At 52.9% G+C, this 16,910-nt stretch overlaps 1 protein-coding gene across 2 annotated transcripts; it reads right to left on the bottom strand.

Moving 5' to 3' along the window:
- Positions 1–1,222: 1,222 nt before the first annotated feature.
- Positions 1,223–16,785, bottom strand: ZNF783 (zinc finger protein 783). Of its 2 annotated transcripts, XR_013829629.1 has the most exons (8): positions 16,272–16,785; positions 13,214–13,615; positions 13,009–13,135; positions 12,717–12,845; positions 7,339–7,467; positions 6,149–6,259; positions 3,067–4,401; positions 2,316–2,329 (listed from the first exon to the last, which is right to left on the bottom strand). XR_013829629.1 is itself a non-coding variant. In XM_079930985.1 (7 exons), the coding sequence occupies exons 1-7, from the start codon at positions 16,293–16,295 to the stop codon at positions 3,563–3,565; spliced, it is 1,761 nt and encodes a 586-aa protein (XP_079787111.1). In that variant the 5' UTR covers positions 16,296–16,785; the 3' UTR covers positions 1,223–3,562. The 2 variants fall into 2 exon arrangements, 1 of the variants encoding a protein (XP_079787111.1); XM_079930985.1 differs by having other exon boundaries at positions 1,223–4,401.
- Positions 16,786–16,910: the final 125 nt, after the last annotated feature.

Below are 16,910 nucleotides of genomic sequence, written 5' to 3'. Positions count from 1 at the left end.
TGTCACACAGGCCAGGGATGGCCTCAAACTTGCGCCTGAGCCACTAACCAGAAGTCCTCTATGACGCAGACCCCTCCTAGCAGCAACAGGAGGGACACCCTGGGCAATTTCAGAAAAGAGTGAGCAGACACCTAAATACATCCTGATAGGAATCAGAGTTCATACGTAGAAGAGCTTTACACGACCCTCACAGCCAGAGGCAAGACTGCTGACGGGAGGAAGCCAAAGGCCTAGACTGGAGTGGAAATAAGGTCACCAGACAATAGCACTGATCTTAGCTTGGGAAAGGGATGAGAATGGGGTCACGGTCTCCCTGAGACAATTTTAGGGGATGGGGGCTGAAAGACAGGTCCAGGAGGGGGGCCCTGGAGTGTCTCTGGAGTGAGGATGGTCACAGCCCATCCGCCCCACACACCCACCCTGAGCCCCTGAACCGGGTCACAGAACGTCAGGGCTGGCGGAAACCTCGGAAACATTGTGGTTAAGTCTATAGGCGAGCAAACCGGGGCCAAGAAAGGAGAAGGGATTTTATCGTGAGACCTCAGACAGCTCCCCTCAGGCCCTTCGGCCTCAAGCGTCTTTTTCCTAGACCCTCTACCCAGGCTGAGCCTCCCCAATTCCAGGAGGGGCGGGGTGGGGGTAGGACATCCTCTGTGAGTGCCGCCCTCACCGGAGCCGGGCCGCCTCGGCCATGTCCCTGCACTGTCCGGCCGGGCGGGGGAGTCGCCGCCGCCGCCGCCGCCGCCGCCGCCGGGCGGCCCACACAGGCCAGCGCCCGGCCTCCCTGCAAGCGCTCTCGTGTTCTCGCGGCCGTCGGGCCGGGCTGCCCCGGACGCGCGGGAAAGAAAGGACCCGGACGAGCAGTAGCGCTGCCCCGGGCTACGAGCTAGGCCCCACCCCGCCGCCCGGAGGCGGCTCCCCATTGGCCAGACCGGGAAGCTCCGCCCCCGCCCCTTGCGCGGACGACCCCGGCAGCCCGGAGCCTGCCCCACATTGGCCGGCCCAGAGGCCCCGCCCCCGCGGCGTGCGCCAAGGCTCTGTGGGCGCGGGGCAGGGTTGGGCGCCAGCTCCGTGGGAGAGCCCGGCGCGAGGGCCGCTCTCAAGCGTGAATGCGGACCCGAGCTCGGCCGAGCAGCCCACCCGCGTGGCGGGCGGGGACTTTCCGCACCGCCGCAGACTCCCAGAGAGCAGGAACCAGGTCACGTGCACGTACAGAGTCCAACATATTTATTGAGCACTGATGGGGCCAAGGTTTCACCACCGTCACAGTTCTTAACGGGCCTTTTAACACCAGAACCCCAACTTTGCTTTACAAATGAGGAACCCGAGACCCAGAGCTGGGAGTGAGACTGGGGTCAGACCAGGCTCCAGCCTCCCAGGTCACGCAGCCTCCGCTGACTCATTTCAGTGCAAAGAATGTCCTTTGAACACCTAGTGAGTGCCAGGCAAACTCACAGGGCCTAGCCGGGAGCCCGGCACATTGAATGCTTTGGAAGAAGAGGAGCACCACTGCACAGTGATTACTGCTTCTGTTAAGAGTTTGCGTATTTACACAGGGCATTAAGCATTAGAAAAGCCTGGAAACTCTGAGCCCTGAGGCCTTCCAAGGAAACACCTGAGACTAGCTCTTGCAGCTGAGGGCTAAGCTCTCAGCAGCTTCACTAGCACCACATCCTGTCTGAGCACTTGCTGACAGCCCAGCCCTGACTGCGGGGCCCTGGCAAGAGCTGGGGGATACCAGAGCAGACAAGCAGGATCTATGGCAGGGGAGGGAGGCGCCTCTCCCAAGCCCAGAGGAGCTTGGCTGAGCAGTCACTGACGCGTACACTCTCGCCCCAGAGATGACAGCAATGTTTCCATCTGCCCCCAACCCTGTTCAGGACTTTAGGAGAGGTATGAGGGTCAGAGGGGGGCAAGAGGAAGTGGCACAGCCAGGGACCCAGGCACCTGGAAGCAGGCCTGAACACTGGACACTTCACATAGTGCCAGATAAATAAGACAACAATCAGAAGAGCTGAGGACCCATCACTCCAGCTTCAAAGTCACCCAGACCAAGGGCTGGTTTATAGGGAGCGCCCAAAGTGGTGTGACTAAAGAGGCACAAGAAGCTAGGTGCCACCGAGACTTCTCCATAAGGCGCGACACTAGAGCCCGAACCTCCACAGTTTGAACCTCACTGCTTTGGTGAGAATTTGTTCCACTGAGGTACAAAAGGCTCCAGGCGGATATAGCCCAAAGGGAAAGTCTTACCTCACTTTGCACCCGTGGGACCTTCCACTCACTCCAGAAAATAAAGGTCCTTCTTGAGTGATTCTGACTGGGAAGAGGGCTGGAAGATCAACATGAAAGAGAAAGGGGGCCCTGAACCTGAAAGGAAGGTCGAAATCAGGCTTCCTATTTGTCCCGCTGCCTCTAAATCTATTATGACCCTGACAACTCTAAGGTGAGGTAGGATGCACTCGGGTCATTACCACCTTCGACAGACAAGTAACACGAGGATGGAGGTGGTTAAAAGATTCACCTAGATCTCCTGGCCTAACTCTGCCATGAGCCCCAAGTTCTAGAAGACAACCCCCTCCTTTAACGTGACACATCAGGCCTGGCAACCCCACAGTCCACGTGGGCTGACCAGCCTCCCTCAGACCAGGATCTTCCTCTCGGGAGGAACTTCCTGGGCCCGCTCTGCACCTGACCTCCCCCACCCCCCAGGTGTCAGGTGGGGTCCAGTCCATGGAGCGTGCACACCCGTGAACACTGAGACCTTGGGGGAAATGTCATCCACTCCAGGCTGCAGTTCCCCGCTCTCAGCTGATTACCAAAGTCAATCATGAATGTGAACACCCACTGGGGAAAGGACCAGGAATACTGGGAATCAGTCTAGACCAACGAACACACACCTGGGAAGACACCTGGTTTCCAGGGCAGCAGCCAAGGCACCCCCATCAACAGGCATTCCCAGGCTGGTCTGGACAGTCCCTCTGCCATCCCCACACACAAGGAGGTGGCAGAATCATCCCTGCCCCTCAGGAGTTCTCGGTCCCCTTTACAACCACACACAATACTTACAGAAGCACTTAGAAAATCTCCATAAAAAAAAGTTTCAAAATAACAGTAGAAAACTCAAATTTCCAGTGCCTATTCTTTAGGCTGTCTGTCCACTCTGCTGTTTCTCGTGTTGACAGAAGGCCAAGACCTCTGTGTATAAAATCAAACCCCAGGCTCTCCGTGTCTCGAACACCCCTACTAGAAAGGCCATGGCCTCTGGTCCTGTTGCCTGTCCACAGTACCGGTCAAAGGCCCCCACCAAAGCTTGGCATCCCCTAAGCCTTAGTGGCCCCTGTGTAAGTCAGGAATGTAGAAAAGGCAGCAGAGTGACAAACTTAGGAAACTGAGGCATCTGGCACGCATACACTCTGTCATCAAAAAGGCCACCGCTTCCCATGTAAAAAGATCTCTCCAAAGCCATCGCAGAAGGAGGAACCAGCATCAGGCACAAGTGGAAGGGCTCCGCCGGTGTTGAGGTGGTCCTGGAGCAGGGGGTGCCCCGCAGGCTCCTGCCCGGTCAGCCCTCCTCGGAGGGGCTGGGCCGTGCCAGCGGCGGGCTGCCCAGGCGGGCGGGGGGAGCCGGAACGTGCGGGCCGCCCTGGCCGCGCGCGTGCGTCTGCATGTGGACCGCCAGGTGGTGGTTGCGGTTGAAGGCGCGGCCGCACTCGGGGCACGGGTAGGGCCGCTCGCCCGTGTGGATGCGCTGGTGCCGGAAGAGGTCCGAGGGCCGGCGGAAGGCCTTGCCGCAGTAGGGGCAGGCGGGCCAGCCCTGGCTGTCGCCGGTGTGCAGGCGCTGGTGGAGCAGCAGGCTCTTCCGCTGCTGGAAGAAGCGCAGGCACTCGCTGCAGTGGTACACCTTGGCGGCCGCCGGCCTCCGCCCCACGAAGCAGCGGCGGCCCTCGGGCCCCTCTGGGAGCCAGCGGATGACGGGGCCGGGCACCACCACCTCCCCCGGCTCCAGCGCGGGCTGGGCACGTCCCCCGGCCCCGGAGGCCGAGCCGCCCCGGGCCTCCGCGCGCTGCTCCTCCTCCGCGTGGGTCCGTTGGTGAATGGTCAGGTTGATCTTCAAGCGGAAGCTCTGTCCGCAGTCAGGGCAGGGGAAGGCCCGCTCTCGCCGGCGGGGGAGGACGCGAGGCGGCTCGCCCCCCTTCCCCGGTGCCCCCGGTGGCAGAGGGTCCCCTGCCCGCACCCTGGGCGCTGCCCCCGAGTGAAGCCGGCCAGAACCCCCGGTCCTGCTCCTGGGCCCTTTGGGGAGTCTACACTCTGGCTGGTTCTGGGACTCCCCCAGGTAGAGCTGCTCAGGCATCATCTCGTCCTCAGATTGTGCTTCCGTCTTGATGACCATACCGCCACCACCTGGCAAATGGAGTCTGCGTTGATTTCAAGCGGACCACACCGCCGGCCCCCACCCGGGCCACAGACCCAGTCCTGGCCTCCCGGCGTGCTCCAGCCACACCAGCCCCGCCCCCACCCCCCAGCCTTCCCCGGGCCCCTCTTCCTCCCAGCGCTCCCGGCCACAGCAGGGAAACACTGCTGCAAACCCAGGAGCTGGGGTCAGGAGTCAGACCGGGGAGGCAGATGGGCGGGAAAATGAAAGGCAGACAAAGGGAGGCCTACGTCCTGTGCCCTGCGGCATGCTGACCATGCGGGACCCCCAAAGTTCTGACGACTTTAGTTCTGATCTGTGAATGACGATGAGCCCTGCGGGCCACCACTGCCCCCAGACTAGGTAAGAGGCTTCGGGCCTGGAGGTGGTGGGTGACTTAGCCCCCCTCAGAGCTACACAGCCAAGTAACAAGTCCACACCGAGCGTCCACCACCTGCCCTGACAGAAAGCAGGCACGAGTCCTGGGCTTCCCGGCTGGGCCTCAGTGTGGGTCACACTTGACTCTGAGGTGGGACTCAGGCAGCGACAGGTGGTCTCAGCAGCAGCTCCAGGGGTCCCTGTCGCTGAGGAGGCCGGTCCTGGCCGCAGAGCCCTGCCTGGAACCCGGCATTCTCCCACCTCCTCCAGCTGCTGGTCACCTCTGGTTTCCTCTGGAGCCAGCCAACCATCCCCCAGGATCCGGCAGCCTCAGCTGCTAGACCGCACAGTCTGCTCAACGGTGACAAGAGAACCCTGCCCGCTGCCTATTAGAATGAAAACTTACAGCCCTCATTAGGCAACTTCCAAGGTCCAAGACAAGAGTGATTTCTATTCTTGCTGAAGCCTGAGCTTAAACCGCAAGCCGGGAGGCCACTGAGGAAGAGACCCCTTAACTGGTGAACCTCCAGGGCAGCACCCGACAGCAAGACCTTGGGTTCTCTGCTCACCGCTCACCCAGTAATCTTCACAAATTAACTCAGGGCAGAACTTTATTTCTATGTCAGAAATGACGCACTTTTTAATTTAGTCCTCCAGCTACAGAATCGTTAAGCATCTAAGAATCCTGTAAACTTTGAGGTAAAACCTTGTTGCATTGAAGAGGCCCCCATGGTGGTCTTGGGCTTAGAAATTAGTGAGGGTCTCAGGCCCTCTTCTCTGTGAAGGCCAAGGCTCCCAGACCTCTTCATCTGCAGCCCATCTGCAGCCCCACCACAACCCCAAGGCAGGCCCAGATCTCATGCTTGCCTCCCACCGAAGGAGGTACCAGAATGGAATGGGAGGACAGCTGGATCCCTTTCTATTGGGCCAAAATTGGCAATAATCGCTTTCTTTTTTCCTGCTTATCAGGAGGTAAGCCCGGTTTATAGAAAACACACAGACTCTAAGCAGGAAGAGCTAAATTTAAATCACAGGCCTCCAGACTCCAGCTGCAAGACGCGAGAGGCTGTGGGCTGGGCCACTTCACAGGGTGGCTGTGAGGAGGCCACACCTGGTGGCACACAGCTTGTTTTAAGCAGCACCTTTCCAGCCAGACCAGACCACGATGGGGGAGGAACAGGACCATAGGTGACCTGGGTCCCCAGAGCCCCAGGGAAGTAATACTTGGGGGGTGAGGGAGGGAGCCCTCAAGAGGAAACCCCTTACCAGGTCCATCATGCAACCCCTACCCACTCCCAAAGGGCCCCCGAGTTCCTCCGAGGCTCTGCTGTGGCCACGGGGCCTCTTCCCTTCACTCACCTGGCCCCATGCCGGGCAGGATGTCCCTGGGAGGGGAGGTGGGTGACTCCCCATCTGAAGATTCTTCCTCCCGTTTAACCGAGGACAAAACGCTAGTGCTGGCTAGTGGTCCTGTGAGAGAGAGTCCCATGAGGGCCTTTCCCAACAGCAGGCTCCCACAGGGAGACCCAGCCATTCCCTAGCAGGTCCAGGACACGCTCAAGTGCCTGAGGCCCAGGAAGAGGGAACGCTGGGTTCTGTCCCAAGGGTGGCAGGTGCCCCACCCCGCAGCCTCTGCTCAGAGGTGGGCGGAGACCGGGGAAGGCCACACCCCCAATTCCCATGCAGGTGGTGCTAACAACTGGCCCCTCTGCATCTGGGGGTCACCCTGATGGGCCTCAAAAGGACAGAGGGTTTGGGGAGGCCCCAGGGCACAGCACCAGGTTTGCAACAGAGCAAAAGGACAATGAGAAGGTCCCAGTCCTCTTACATACTGGCTGGGAAGGATGGACACAGGGAAGCGGGGATGGGGTGTCACCTCCAACTGCAGGGGCCCATATTCAGTGGGGAAGATGCACAGAAGTAACTGGATAGAAAGCAACCCAGAGACTGAACGGTCGGGCCGGCAGGAGGGGGACGCCAAGCCAGCACAGAGCAGTCTGGAGACAGAAAACGAGGCTCTGGGTTACCTGCCAAGTGCTATGCTAAATGCCCCCTGAATATACTCTATTTTTGTGACAGGACGGGCAAGAATTTCCTTTAAACAAAAGCAGAGAACACTGGAAGTGGTGACTGGAGCTTCACCGGTCTTCAGAAGAGGACACTCACTGAGGAGCGCACGTGCTGGCACTCTGCTAGGCATACGGCACGTACTGCCCCATTAACGGGATTGTCTTAAGAACCCTGAAGAGACCCAATGTCCCCCTCCTGTGCCCTTCCCCTCACTCCAGCCCGATCAGTGTACCTGGCCCCCAACATACCTAAGTAACCCATACCTTTGCTTAGACTCTTTCCTCCCGCTGAAAATACCCTGTGTTCCCAGCAAAATCTACCTCTAAGGCCCGTCTCAGGGGCCCCTTTTCCAGGAAACCTGTCCAGCCTTGCCCGGCCTGGCCCAGCCCCCAGCCACCTCTCCCCGCCTCGAGCTGCAGCACTTATGCTCAGTACCGCTTGTCTGGTCCTGTTCACACGGCTGCCCAGCGCTCACTCACCGGTGTTCGTTTCGGGTGGGGTTACTCTTGTTTCTGAGTCTTGCTGGTGCTTGGAGGCCTGACCTTCTTTTGGCTCCTTCCGGGCAGGGCTGACTGGGCTGGAGGTGTGCTCTGAGTATGGAGGAAGGCCTGGGGAATGCAAATCAGTGACACTACGGGCAACGCAGAGGTCTCCCAGGAGCCTCTGGGGAGTGGCTAAATGCAGTCACCTGGAGCATCAGGTCAAACACAGGGTATGATAATTCAGTGAACTTTACTGATCGTCTAGTAACTAGATTCTAGACTAAAACCTCCATATCTGAGAAAAGGAAATGGTATATATAGCATGTTAAGTTATCCGATAGTACCACACAGGTCATGACACAGCAGGACCAAAGGTCTGGCTTTTTAAGGACTCCTGGCTCAGAACATTTCAACGGTAGTTCCCACTCCCAGGTCCTCCACCAGGCTGGTGTATAAAGATCCCCTGGGGAGCACCCCCAAGATTCTTATCAGTCAGTTCTGGGTGGGCCTAGGAAGTATGCATTTTTAAAAAGCTTCCTAGGGGAGGGGGCTTCCCTGGTGGTGCAGTGGTTGAGAGTCCGCCTACCAATGCAGGGGACACGGATTCGAGGATTCGAGCCCTGGTCCGGGAGGATCCCACATGTCGCGGAGCAACTGGGCCTGTGCGCCACAACTACTGAACCTGCATTCCAGAGCCCACATGCCAACAGCCCGTGCTTGGCAACGAGAGAAGCCACTTCAGTGAGAGGCCCGCACACCACAACGAAGAGTAGCCCCACTCGCCACAACTGGAGAAGGCCCGCGTGCAGCAAAGAAGACCCAATGCAGCCAAAAATAAATAAATAAAATAAATTTATTTTTAAAAAAAGCTTCCTACGGGAAAAGACATGAATATTTCACAGAATAAAAAATTAAAATGGCCATAAACAAACAAAGCTACACTGTTACCAAGGCCAGACAGACACTACAAGAAAACTGCAGACCAATATCCCAATATGAACAAAATGCTAGCAAACCGAATTCAGCAGCATATTAAAAGGATCAAATATCATAACCAAGTGGAGTTTATTCCTGGAATGCAAGGATGGTTCTACATATGAAACTGAATCAATGGAATACACCATGTTAAGAGAATGAAGGGGGAAAAAACCCACATGATCATCTCGGCTGATGCAGAAAAAACATTTGACAAAATTCAACACCCTTTTATAAAAAAACTACTCAAAAAACTAAGAATACAAGGAAACTACCTCAGTATAATAAAAGCCTTAATAAAGGAAATTCTGACATGTGCTACAACATAGATGAACCTTGATGATACTGTGCTAAGTGAAATAAGCCAGCCACAAAAAGACAAACAGTGTACGATCCCACTTATATGAAGCACTTAGAGCACCCAAATTCAGGGAGACAGAAAGTAGAACTGTGGCTGCCAGGGGCTGAGAACAGGGGGGAGGGTTATTGTTTGACGGGTACAGAATTTCAGTAAAAGAATAAAAGGGATGAATGGTGGTGATGGTGGCACAGCATGGTAAATGTTAATATCACTGAACTGTATACTTAAAAAGTTAATATGCTACATTTTATGTTATATGTATTTGACTAAAATAAGAAAAAAAAATAAAGTGCTAATACACAGCTCAATATAGATGAACCTTGAATACATTATGCTAAGTGAAAGAAGACAGACACCAAAGACCACATACTATGTGATTCCATTTACATGACATGTCCAGAATAGGCAAATCTACGGAGTCAGAAAGCAGATCTGTTGTTGCTTATGGCTGGGGGGCTGGGAAGGGGGTCAGGGTGATAGCTGAAAGACACAGAGCTTGTTTTTGAGGTGACAAAAATGCTATAAAATTGACTGTGGTGTTGGCTGCACTTATCTATGAATATGATAGAGAGCACTGAATTGTATACTTTAAATGAGTGAATTATTTCTAATAAATCTATTTTTTTAACTACACTGAAGTACTTACCTATTATGCAGACAGAAATCCGACAAGTCTGACCACATTCTCTAGTGGCAAGGCTGTGGGGAAAGAGGCCCTCTTTCACAATGCTGACGGGAATGTAAATGGTACAACCCCTATGCAGGGGGATTTGGTGATAAATTCTTTAAAAATTGCATATTCATTTACCTTTGACCCAGCAGTCCAGCTTCTGGACTGTATCCCAAAGATACACTGACAAAAATATGAACTGATTTATGCACAAGATATTTCCTACAGCATTAATTATATCAGCAATATACTGGCTATTCCCCAAATAATCCATCAGTGAAGACTGGTTAAATAAACTATGGTATATCACACCATGGAACATTCCATATTCACACAAAAAATTAGGAAGATCTCTACATACTGCTATGAGGTATTTCAAAGACAAATAGTATGGGGGAATACAAAGGTATCTATGTATTAGTGATATTTTCAAAAGGAAACACTGGAGTATAAACGAGAAGTTAATAAAAATGGTTATCTATAGGGAGAGGGAGGGGATAAGGGTGGAAATGAGACCTCGCTGAGTGTATCCTGTTAAATCATTTTGACTTTGCAACCATATCTTACATGTTCAAAAAGTTAAATTAAATCATAATTAAAAAGAGCCATCGCTAAAAACCTAAAATTAAGCAGGGGCTTCCCTGGTGGCACAGTGGTTACGAATCTGCCTGCAGGGGACACGGGTTCGAGCCCTGGTCCGGGAAGATCCCACATGCTGCGGAGCAACTAAACCTGTGTGTCACAACTACTGAAGCCCGCGTGCCGAGAGCCCGTGCTCCGCAACAAGAGAAGCTACCGTAATGAGAAACCCCCACAATGAGAAGCCTGTGCACCGCGATGAAGAGTAGTCCCTGCTCGTTGCAACTAGAGAAAGCCCGCACACAGCAACGAAGACCCAACGCAGCCAAAAATAAGTAAATTAAATAAATAAGTAAAATTAAGCAGAAACAAAAAAACTTAACTGTATATCAAGTTGGTGGCATAACCACATAGAGAAAATAATTATTTCAAGCGACTTTAAAAGGCATTATTTTGTCTATTAAGTCCTGAATGAAATATGCATTCAGATGACAAAAAGAGCTGAAAAGAAATTTCAAATTTCAATTAGAAGTGTAATTGTTAGTAGTAATACAGACTCAATTATTTGAAATTATTTCCAAATTATTATTATTCCAAATAAGATATTATAGGATAATGAAATATTAAGATTTGGATACAAAATAATGCAAATAAGTAATTATGCTAATATAGTGAGGAATTTAAGATGTCCATGTAAAAGTGACATACAAGTATAAAATCAAAGGACATTAAATTTGAATTCTAAATATCATTACGAACTCATGATTTTTTTCTTCTCAAAAATACATATTTTCTGAGAAGGTCTAGAAGTAATGCCAAAAATTAGCAACTACTAGAACTCATACTGCAGTTTCAGAATACCATTCCTTATTGAAAGAAATAAAACTTCTTGGAGAAACTCTTATTCCAGGTCTGGGGAAGGAAATATACAAGATGAAACTAGAACATCTTACGGTGTCTGAACGCCATCAAAGTTACATCAAAATGACCTATAGGTCAACTTGAAGGGGCTCCCAAGAGCTAAAAATGGGACAACTTAAGCATGAAAATAATGGCTGCAAAGGACTGCATGTATAAAATACTCAACAATCTATGAAGTCATAATAATAATAAAAAAAAAAAAAGAAAGAAAAGCCCAAGTATTGGTCACTTTTGGAGGCGTCTAAGGAAGCAACTCTTCATTCTAAAAACTGATGAAGGGAAAGAATTAAGCACCTATCCTGCCTTTTCTGTACAGACTATATTTCAAGGTAACTAAAAGAGTTAGTTAGGGAAATTATTCTTTATAAAAGAATTTCAGGGCTTCCCTGGTGGCGCGGTGGTTGAGAGTCCACCTGCCGATGCAGGGGACACGGGTTCGTGCCCCAGTCCGGGAAGATCCCACATGCTGCGGAGCGGCTGGGTCCGTAAGCCATGGCTGCTGAGCCTGCGCGTCCGGAGCTTGTGCTCCGCAACGGGAGAGGCCACAACAGTGAGAGGCCCGCGTACCAAAAAAAAAAAAAAAAAAAAAAGAATTTCAGCTATTAGGTACGAAAGTAATGACCAAATTTCACCATTTTACAACCCCTAATAAAATAATGAATCCAAGCAACAATCTTCAATGGCTAATAAAATCATTAGGTGAAAAGTTGACGGGGAACTTTATAACAGAAGGATAAGGCTCACAATCAGAGAAAGAAAGGCAATTGGGTAAGACCTGAAGCCATAGGCTCCTAGTAGAAAACACAGGCGGTAAGCTCTTTGACATCAGTCTTGGCAACGACTTTTTGGATTTGACACCAAAAGCAAATATAAACAAGAAAGAATACATCAAACTAAAAAGCTTCTGCACAGCAAAGGAAACCATCAACAAAGTGAAAATGCAACCTACTGAATGCGAGAAAATATTTGCAGGTCATACATCCGTTAAGGGGTTAACTTCCAAAATATATAAAGAACACAAACAACTCAACAGCAACAAAAATCCAATTACAAAATGGACAGAAGATCTGAATGGACATTCTTCCAAAGAAGACATACAGATGGGCAACCGGCACATGAAAAGATGCTCAACATCACTAACCATCAGGGAAATGCAAATCAAAACCACAATGAGATACCACCTCACATCTGTTAGAATGGCTATTATCAAAAAGACAAGAAATGACAAGGATGTGGAGAAAAGGGAACTCTTGTACCCTGTTGGTGGGAATGTAAATTGGTGCAGCCACTATGGAAAACACTATAGGGGTTCCTCAAAAAACTAAAAATAGAACTACCATATGATCCAGCAATCCCACTTCCAGGTATTCTTTCAAAGAAAACAGAAACACTAACTCAAAAAGATATCTGCACCCTGATGCTCACGGCAGCACTATTTATATACAATAGCCAAGATATGGAAACAACTGAAGTGTCCACTGATCAATGAATGCATAAAGAAAATGTCACATATACATACAATGGAATATTATTCAGCCACAAAAAAGAATGAAATCTTGTCATTGGCGACAACCTTGACATTATGCTACGTGAAATAAGTCAGAGAAAGACAAGCATTGTATGATCTCACTCATATGTGGAATCTATTAAAAACAAAGACACAAAAATGAGGTCATAGATACAGAGAACAGATTGGTGGTTGTCAGAGGTGAGGGGTGGAGGTAGGTGAAACGGGTGAAGGGGGCTAGGGCGTGGCCCACCCTGGGTTAAGGGCCTGCGCTCCGTCCTGGCCTCATGGCTTGGAAGCGCGGGAGGCTGGGGACATGAATGGACTGTCCCCAGCCACGTCCCCATCTTGCCCCCACTCACCAGCGCCCAGCCTCCTTGGGCGTGCTTCCTCTCTGTCACTCCCCTCCTCCCGGCCCCTCGGGCCTTCGGGGCAAGGCTCCTCTCCCCTCTCCATCCGGGTGAGGATATCCGGTTTGGAGATAGCATAATCTGCACACAGAACAGAGGCAGCTGGGTCAGGACTGCACACCCACCATGCAGTTGCCCACAGAGATGCAGAGACCCCCAGAGGAACAGAAGCCAAAGCCAAGACCCAGCCCACAGGAGGCCCATCTGTGCACCGAGGCCCAGGGTGCCACCTACACAGCCTTACCCAGGGAGACCAGCGTCTCGTAGTTGCCCCGCATCACGTGCTTGTACAGCTCCTTCTGCCACTCATCCAGTTTGCCCCACTCTGGCTCAGAGAAATACACGGCCACATCATCAAAGGTCACGGGCACCTGGAACCACAGTGTCACGCACGCTCACCCGCACGCTGACGGGCACGGGCTGTCCCACCCCCGGCGCCCAGGGCTTACCTTGGGGGCCTCGCCCTTGCTGCCCGGGGGCAGCCGCAGGATCCAGAAGTTCCTGTTCCTCAGCAGGTTCTCCACGTTCTCCAGCCGCCTCTGCAGCAGCCCGTACTCCTGCAGCAGGGTCCCCAGCACTGCCCACTTGCCCTCCAGCTGGTTCCCCAACTCCACGGTCGTCTTCTCGCAGTCGGCCAGCTTCTTCTCAGCCTTCCCTGTCCGCCCCTCCAGAGTCAGCAGGCGGGCCAGGCAGGAATCCACCTTCTTCTCCAACGCCTGGATGGCGGCCACCACCGTCCACAGCGTGATCTCCGTGGAGTAGAGGTATGAGCTCTTCTCAGCACCCAGCTGGGGTGATGGAGAAGGCGTCAAAGGCCTTTCATCCCCCATTTGCCTGTCCCTCTCTGGAGCCTGTCCACAAGAGAAAAGAGAGATGTTATCAGAATTATCCAGTCAAAATGTCCATCTCTAAAAGAAACCTCAGAATGGCACCTGCCCAGGTGAAGCCCCATCTGGGATCCTGAGGACCAGTCAGGCAGCCGGGGATGGGGAGGGGGGACATCCAGCCTCTAGGACAGGAAACACTGGCTGGACCAGGGTGTTAGCAAGTGGGAACAGGAGGAAAGGCATGGCCAAAGCAGGAAAGCATCTGTGGCCTCACACAGGTGACTTCCTTTCCGGGTCTCAGTCTCCTCCTCCGAAACTCAGAAGCTCTGCAGTCAAACAACCAGAGTGCAGCTGGCAGCTCCACTGCTCACGAGCTGGCTGACTTTGGCAAGGTTTGTTAAGCATTTCAACTTCAATCCCACATCTATAAAATGGGGATTATATGATAGGATTGTGAGAATTGATGGTACAATCTTTGTAAATAGCACATGGCAAACACTCAATAAATGTGAGCCCTGTGTTGTTGATCATGAGGGGGATGATGACGATGGTGGCTCTGGCTCAGGGATGCAGCAGTTCATATGGCCTTTGTCCTCCACCTCTTTCATTACAATGTCCTTCAGCATCTCGGAAAAGAGCTCCTGCAGTGCCTCAGCTTACCTTGGTGCCTGATGACAAAGTCTCAGTCCCAGTTCATCTCGCTGAAAGCTTTGTTGGAAAGGTGAATTGACACTTCATCCCTTCACTGCACTCATCCTCATGGTCAAATCACCATCAAGTCCTATCCGTGTAACTTCTGAAACTATCTCAAATCCATCCTCTTTTCTCCTTCTCTGCCGTGACTAGTCAAAATCCCAATCATCTTTCCCCCAAACCACTGCAATCCTGCCCAGCTGGTTTCCCCAGTTCGCCCTTCTTCCCCCACAATACACTTTCCACAGGGTGATCAGTAATCTTTTAAATACACAGACTAGATCATTTTAGTCCCCGATCAACAGCTTCCCGTGTACCCAGAATAAAACCTAAACTTCGTATCGTATCCCAGCCTACCTCCCTGAGCTTATATCCTCCTGGCTATCAACTACACTCCAGCTACCCTGGTCTCCTTGGATTCCTATGATGCACCCAGCTCTCTCTTCCACCTTTCTGTTAGCTCTTCCCACACCTCTCTGTACGCCTGGCTCCCTCTCGTATAAGGCTCCAGCTTAAACACTGCCTCAAAGAGACCTTCGCCGATGGACACATCTAACATAGGCCCCCTGCTAGTCCCTTCCTTCACAGCACTAATAATCTATGATCGTGCCATGTGTATGCCTGTGTTATGGTTTGCTTCGCCCATGAGAACATAAGCTCCATGACGACGTAAGTTTCTAAAAGACTGCCTCATTCATAGAAGACGCTCAATAAATACCTACTGAATGAGCGACTGACTAAACAATTAAACAACACATTCATCCAATAACAATTACTGAACATCTGTCATAGTAAACGAGCAATGGGGATGCAGAAAAAAATATGTGGTTCTTCCTTCTCCTGGAGAACAGTTTTGTACAAAAATAGTCATAATAAATTAAATAACAGTGTGATACCATGGGCTATCGAAAGTTGAGGGCAAATCTGTCCTGTTTGAGGAGTTTCTTGGGATCTCATGTGCTACACAAGACAGCAGAGGAAAAGGGGCGGGTGGATAAGAATGGTCAGAAAGAGTACTGAGAAAGTGGCCCAGGGCTAAGTGGGAGCTGAAAAGGTCACTTGTCCCCCTACAGAAGGGCCTTCCTGGGGGCCATAAACGCCAAGAACTCCCATCCTCTTCTGCCTCGCACTCAGAGGACCCTTAAAAAAGCACACACCAAACTCACTAGTTAAAGAGGAGAGAAAAGTTCCTCCTTAAAAATCATCCACAATAATCAGCATCCAGAAAGATCACGGCTTCAAACATTTTATTAAGATGTATTAATAATAGTAGATACCGTTTATTGAGCTCTTTACAAATGTTTTTCGAGTATGTCAAAAAAGGACAGATTATTTTCTCCGAATTGGACACACTGCACATTATCAGCCAACATTGTAACATCTGCTAAACTAATCTTAAAAACAAAAACACGAAAAACAACAACAAAAGCACCACACCTACAATCCCGTCAGTAAACAGCACTCAACACCTCTTAGGTGTCAGAAGAACACTTGGGCACCTTAATGGGGGTGTAACTCCGGAGCCCCTGGTGGGCGTCAGGCTCTGGCCTCTACTAGGTGGGCGACTTCAGACCGCTCCCCGCCCCGAGCCCCAGACTTCGGTCGTCAGAACCGAATGGGGCCGGCGCCCCTGCCCCCCTGCCTGCCTCCGGGGCCGCCGGACCTCCAGTGAGACAATGGACGGGGCGGGGAAACAGCCATTCGGTTCAAAGACGAGGGCTTGTCATCTTAAGTGTAACTAGAAAGCCCGGCCTGTCCCCCGACGTCGGGGCCGTCCGCCCGCCGCGCCCGGCCTCGCGTTTGGGCCGCCCGGCCGCTCGGACGAGGCGGACGAGGGCGGCCAGGCGGCACGAGAGGGCCCGAAGCGCGGGCCTGGACGGAGGCGGCGCGCGGGCCTCTCGGGCCGCCCGACCGAGACCCGCGCGGGCCCACGCGGCGGTGGAGTCGGCGGCCTGGCCGGGCTGGGCGTCCGCGCGGGGGCGCTTACCGGGGCAGGCGCCTCTTCGGCCATGGCTGCCCGCGTCCTTCTCTGGGCGGCTCTCCTCAGGCCCGGTTTGTCGGGCCCGGCGCGGCGCTGCGCGGCGCGGCGGCGGAGGCGGAGCTGAGCCGCCCAGCCTCGGAGCTCCTGCCGGGCGGCCGCGAGCTGCGTCCGTGCCACGTGCCCCGCCGGCCCTTTAAACAAGAGCTGCGCTCGCGGCCCTGCCCGAGGGCGCGCACAGCGCCCCCTGCAGCCCGAAGGACCGCACGCCCGCGGCCCGCGGCCTTCTGCGCCCACCCGCCCCGGCGGCCGCGGGGGTCTCCCGGGGGGAGCGGGGTGCCCGCCCCCTCCTGGGCCGCGGTAGTCGACGCCGGGCCTCACGCGCCGCGGAGCCCTCCAGACGGGCTCCCTTCGGGCGGAGGCGACCCTCGGGCCTGGGCCGAGCGGCGCGGGCCACGCGCAGGGCCGGCACGGTGGGACCCTAACCCCGCTCCGGGGTGCTGGGGCAATCCAGTCAGGGAGCTAATAAAGGAAACGCGCAGGAAACTTCGAAGCTCTGGGGGAAGGTCCGTCATTGCCGGGTAATCTCAAGTGTATGCACTTGATTTGCCGTTTGAACACCTCTAATGGACCCAAAGTGACTATACA

Source organism: Stenella coeruleoalba (genome assembly GCF_951394435.1).
Source record: "Stenella coeruleoalba genome assembly, chromosome: 9".
Taxonomy (NCBI): Eukaryota; Metazoa; Chordata; class Mammalia; order Artiodactyla; family Delphinidae; genus Stenella; species Stenella coeruleoalba.
Note: the sequence above shows the minus strand (reverse complement) of the source record. Positions and strands in the feature narration are given on the sequence as shown.

Coding starts and splice junctions, on each gene's coding strand:
- ZNF783 (XM_079930985.1), bottom strand. CDS start 16,295: ATGGCCGAAGAGGCGCCTGCCCCG. Junction 6,260..7,338: donor CCCACCCGAAACGAACACCG/GTGAGTGAGCGC, acceptor TCTCTCTCACAG/GACCACTAGCCAGCACTAGC. Junction 4,402..6,148: donor CCTGCCCGGCATGGGGCCAG/GTGAGTGAAGGG, acceptor TCCATTTGCCAG/GTGGTGGCGGTATGGTCATC.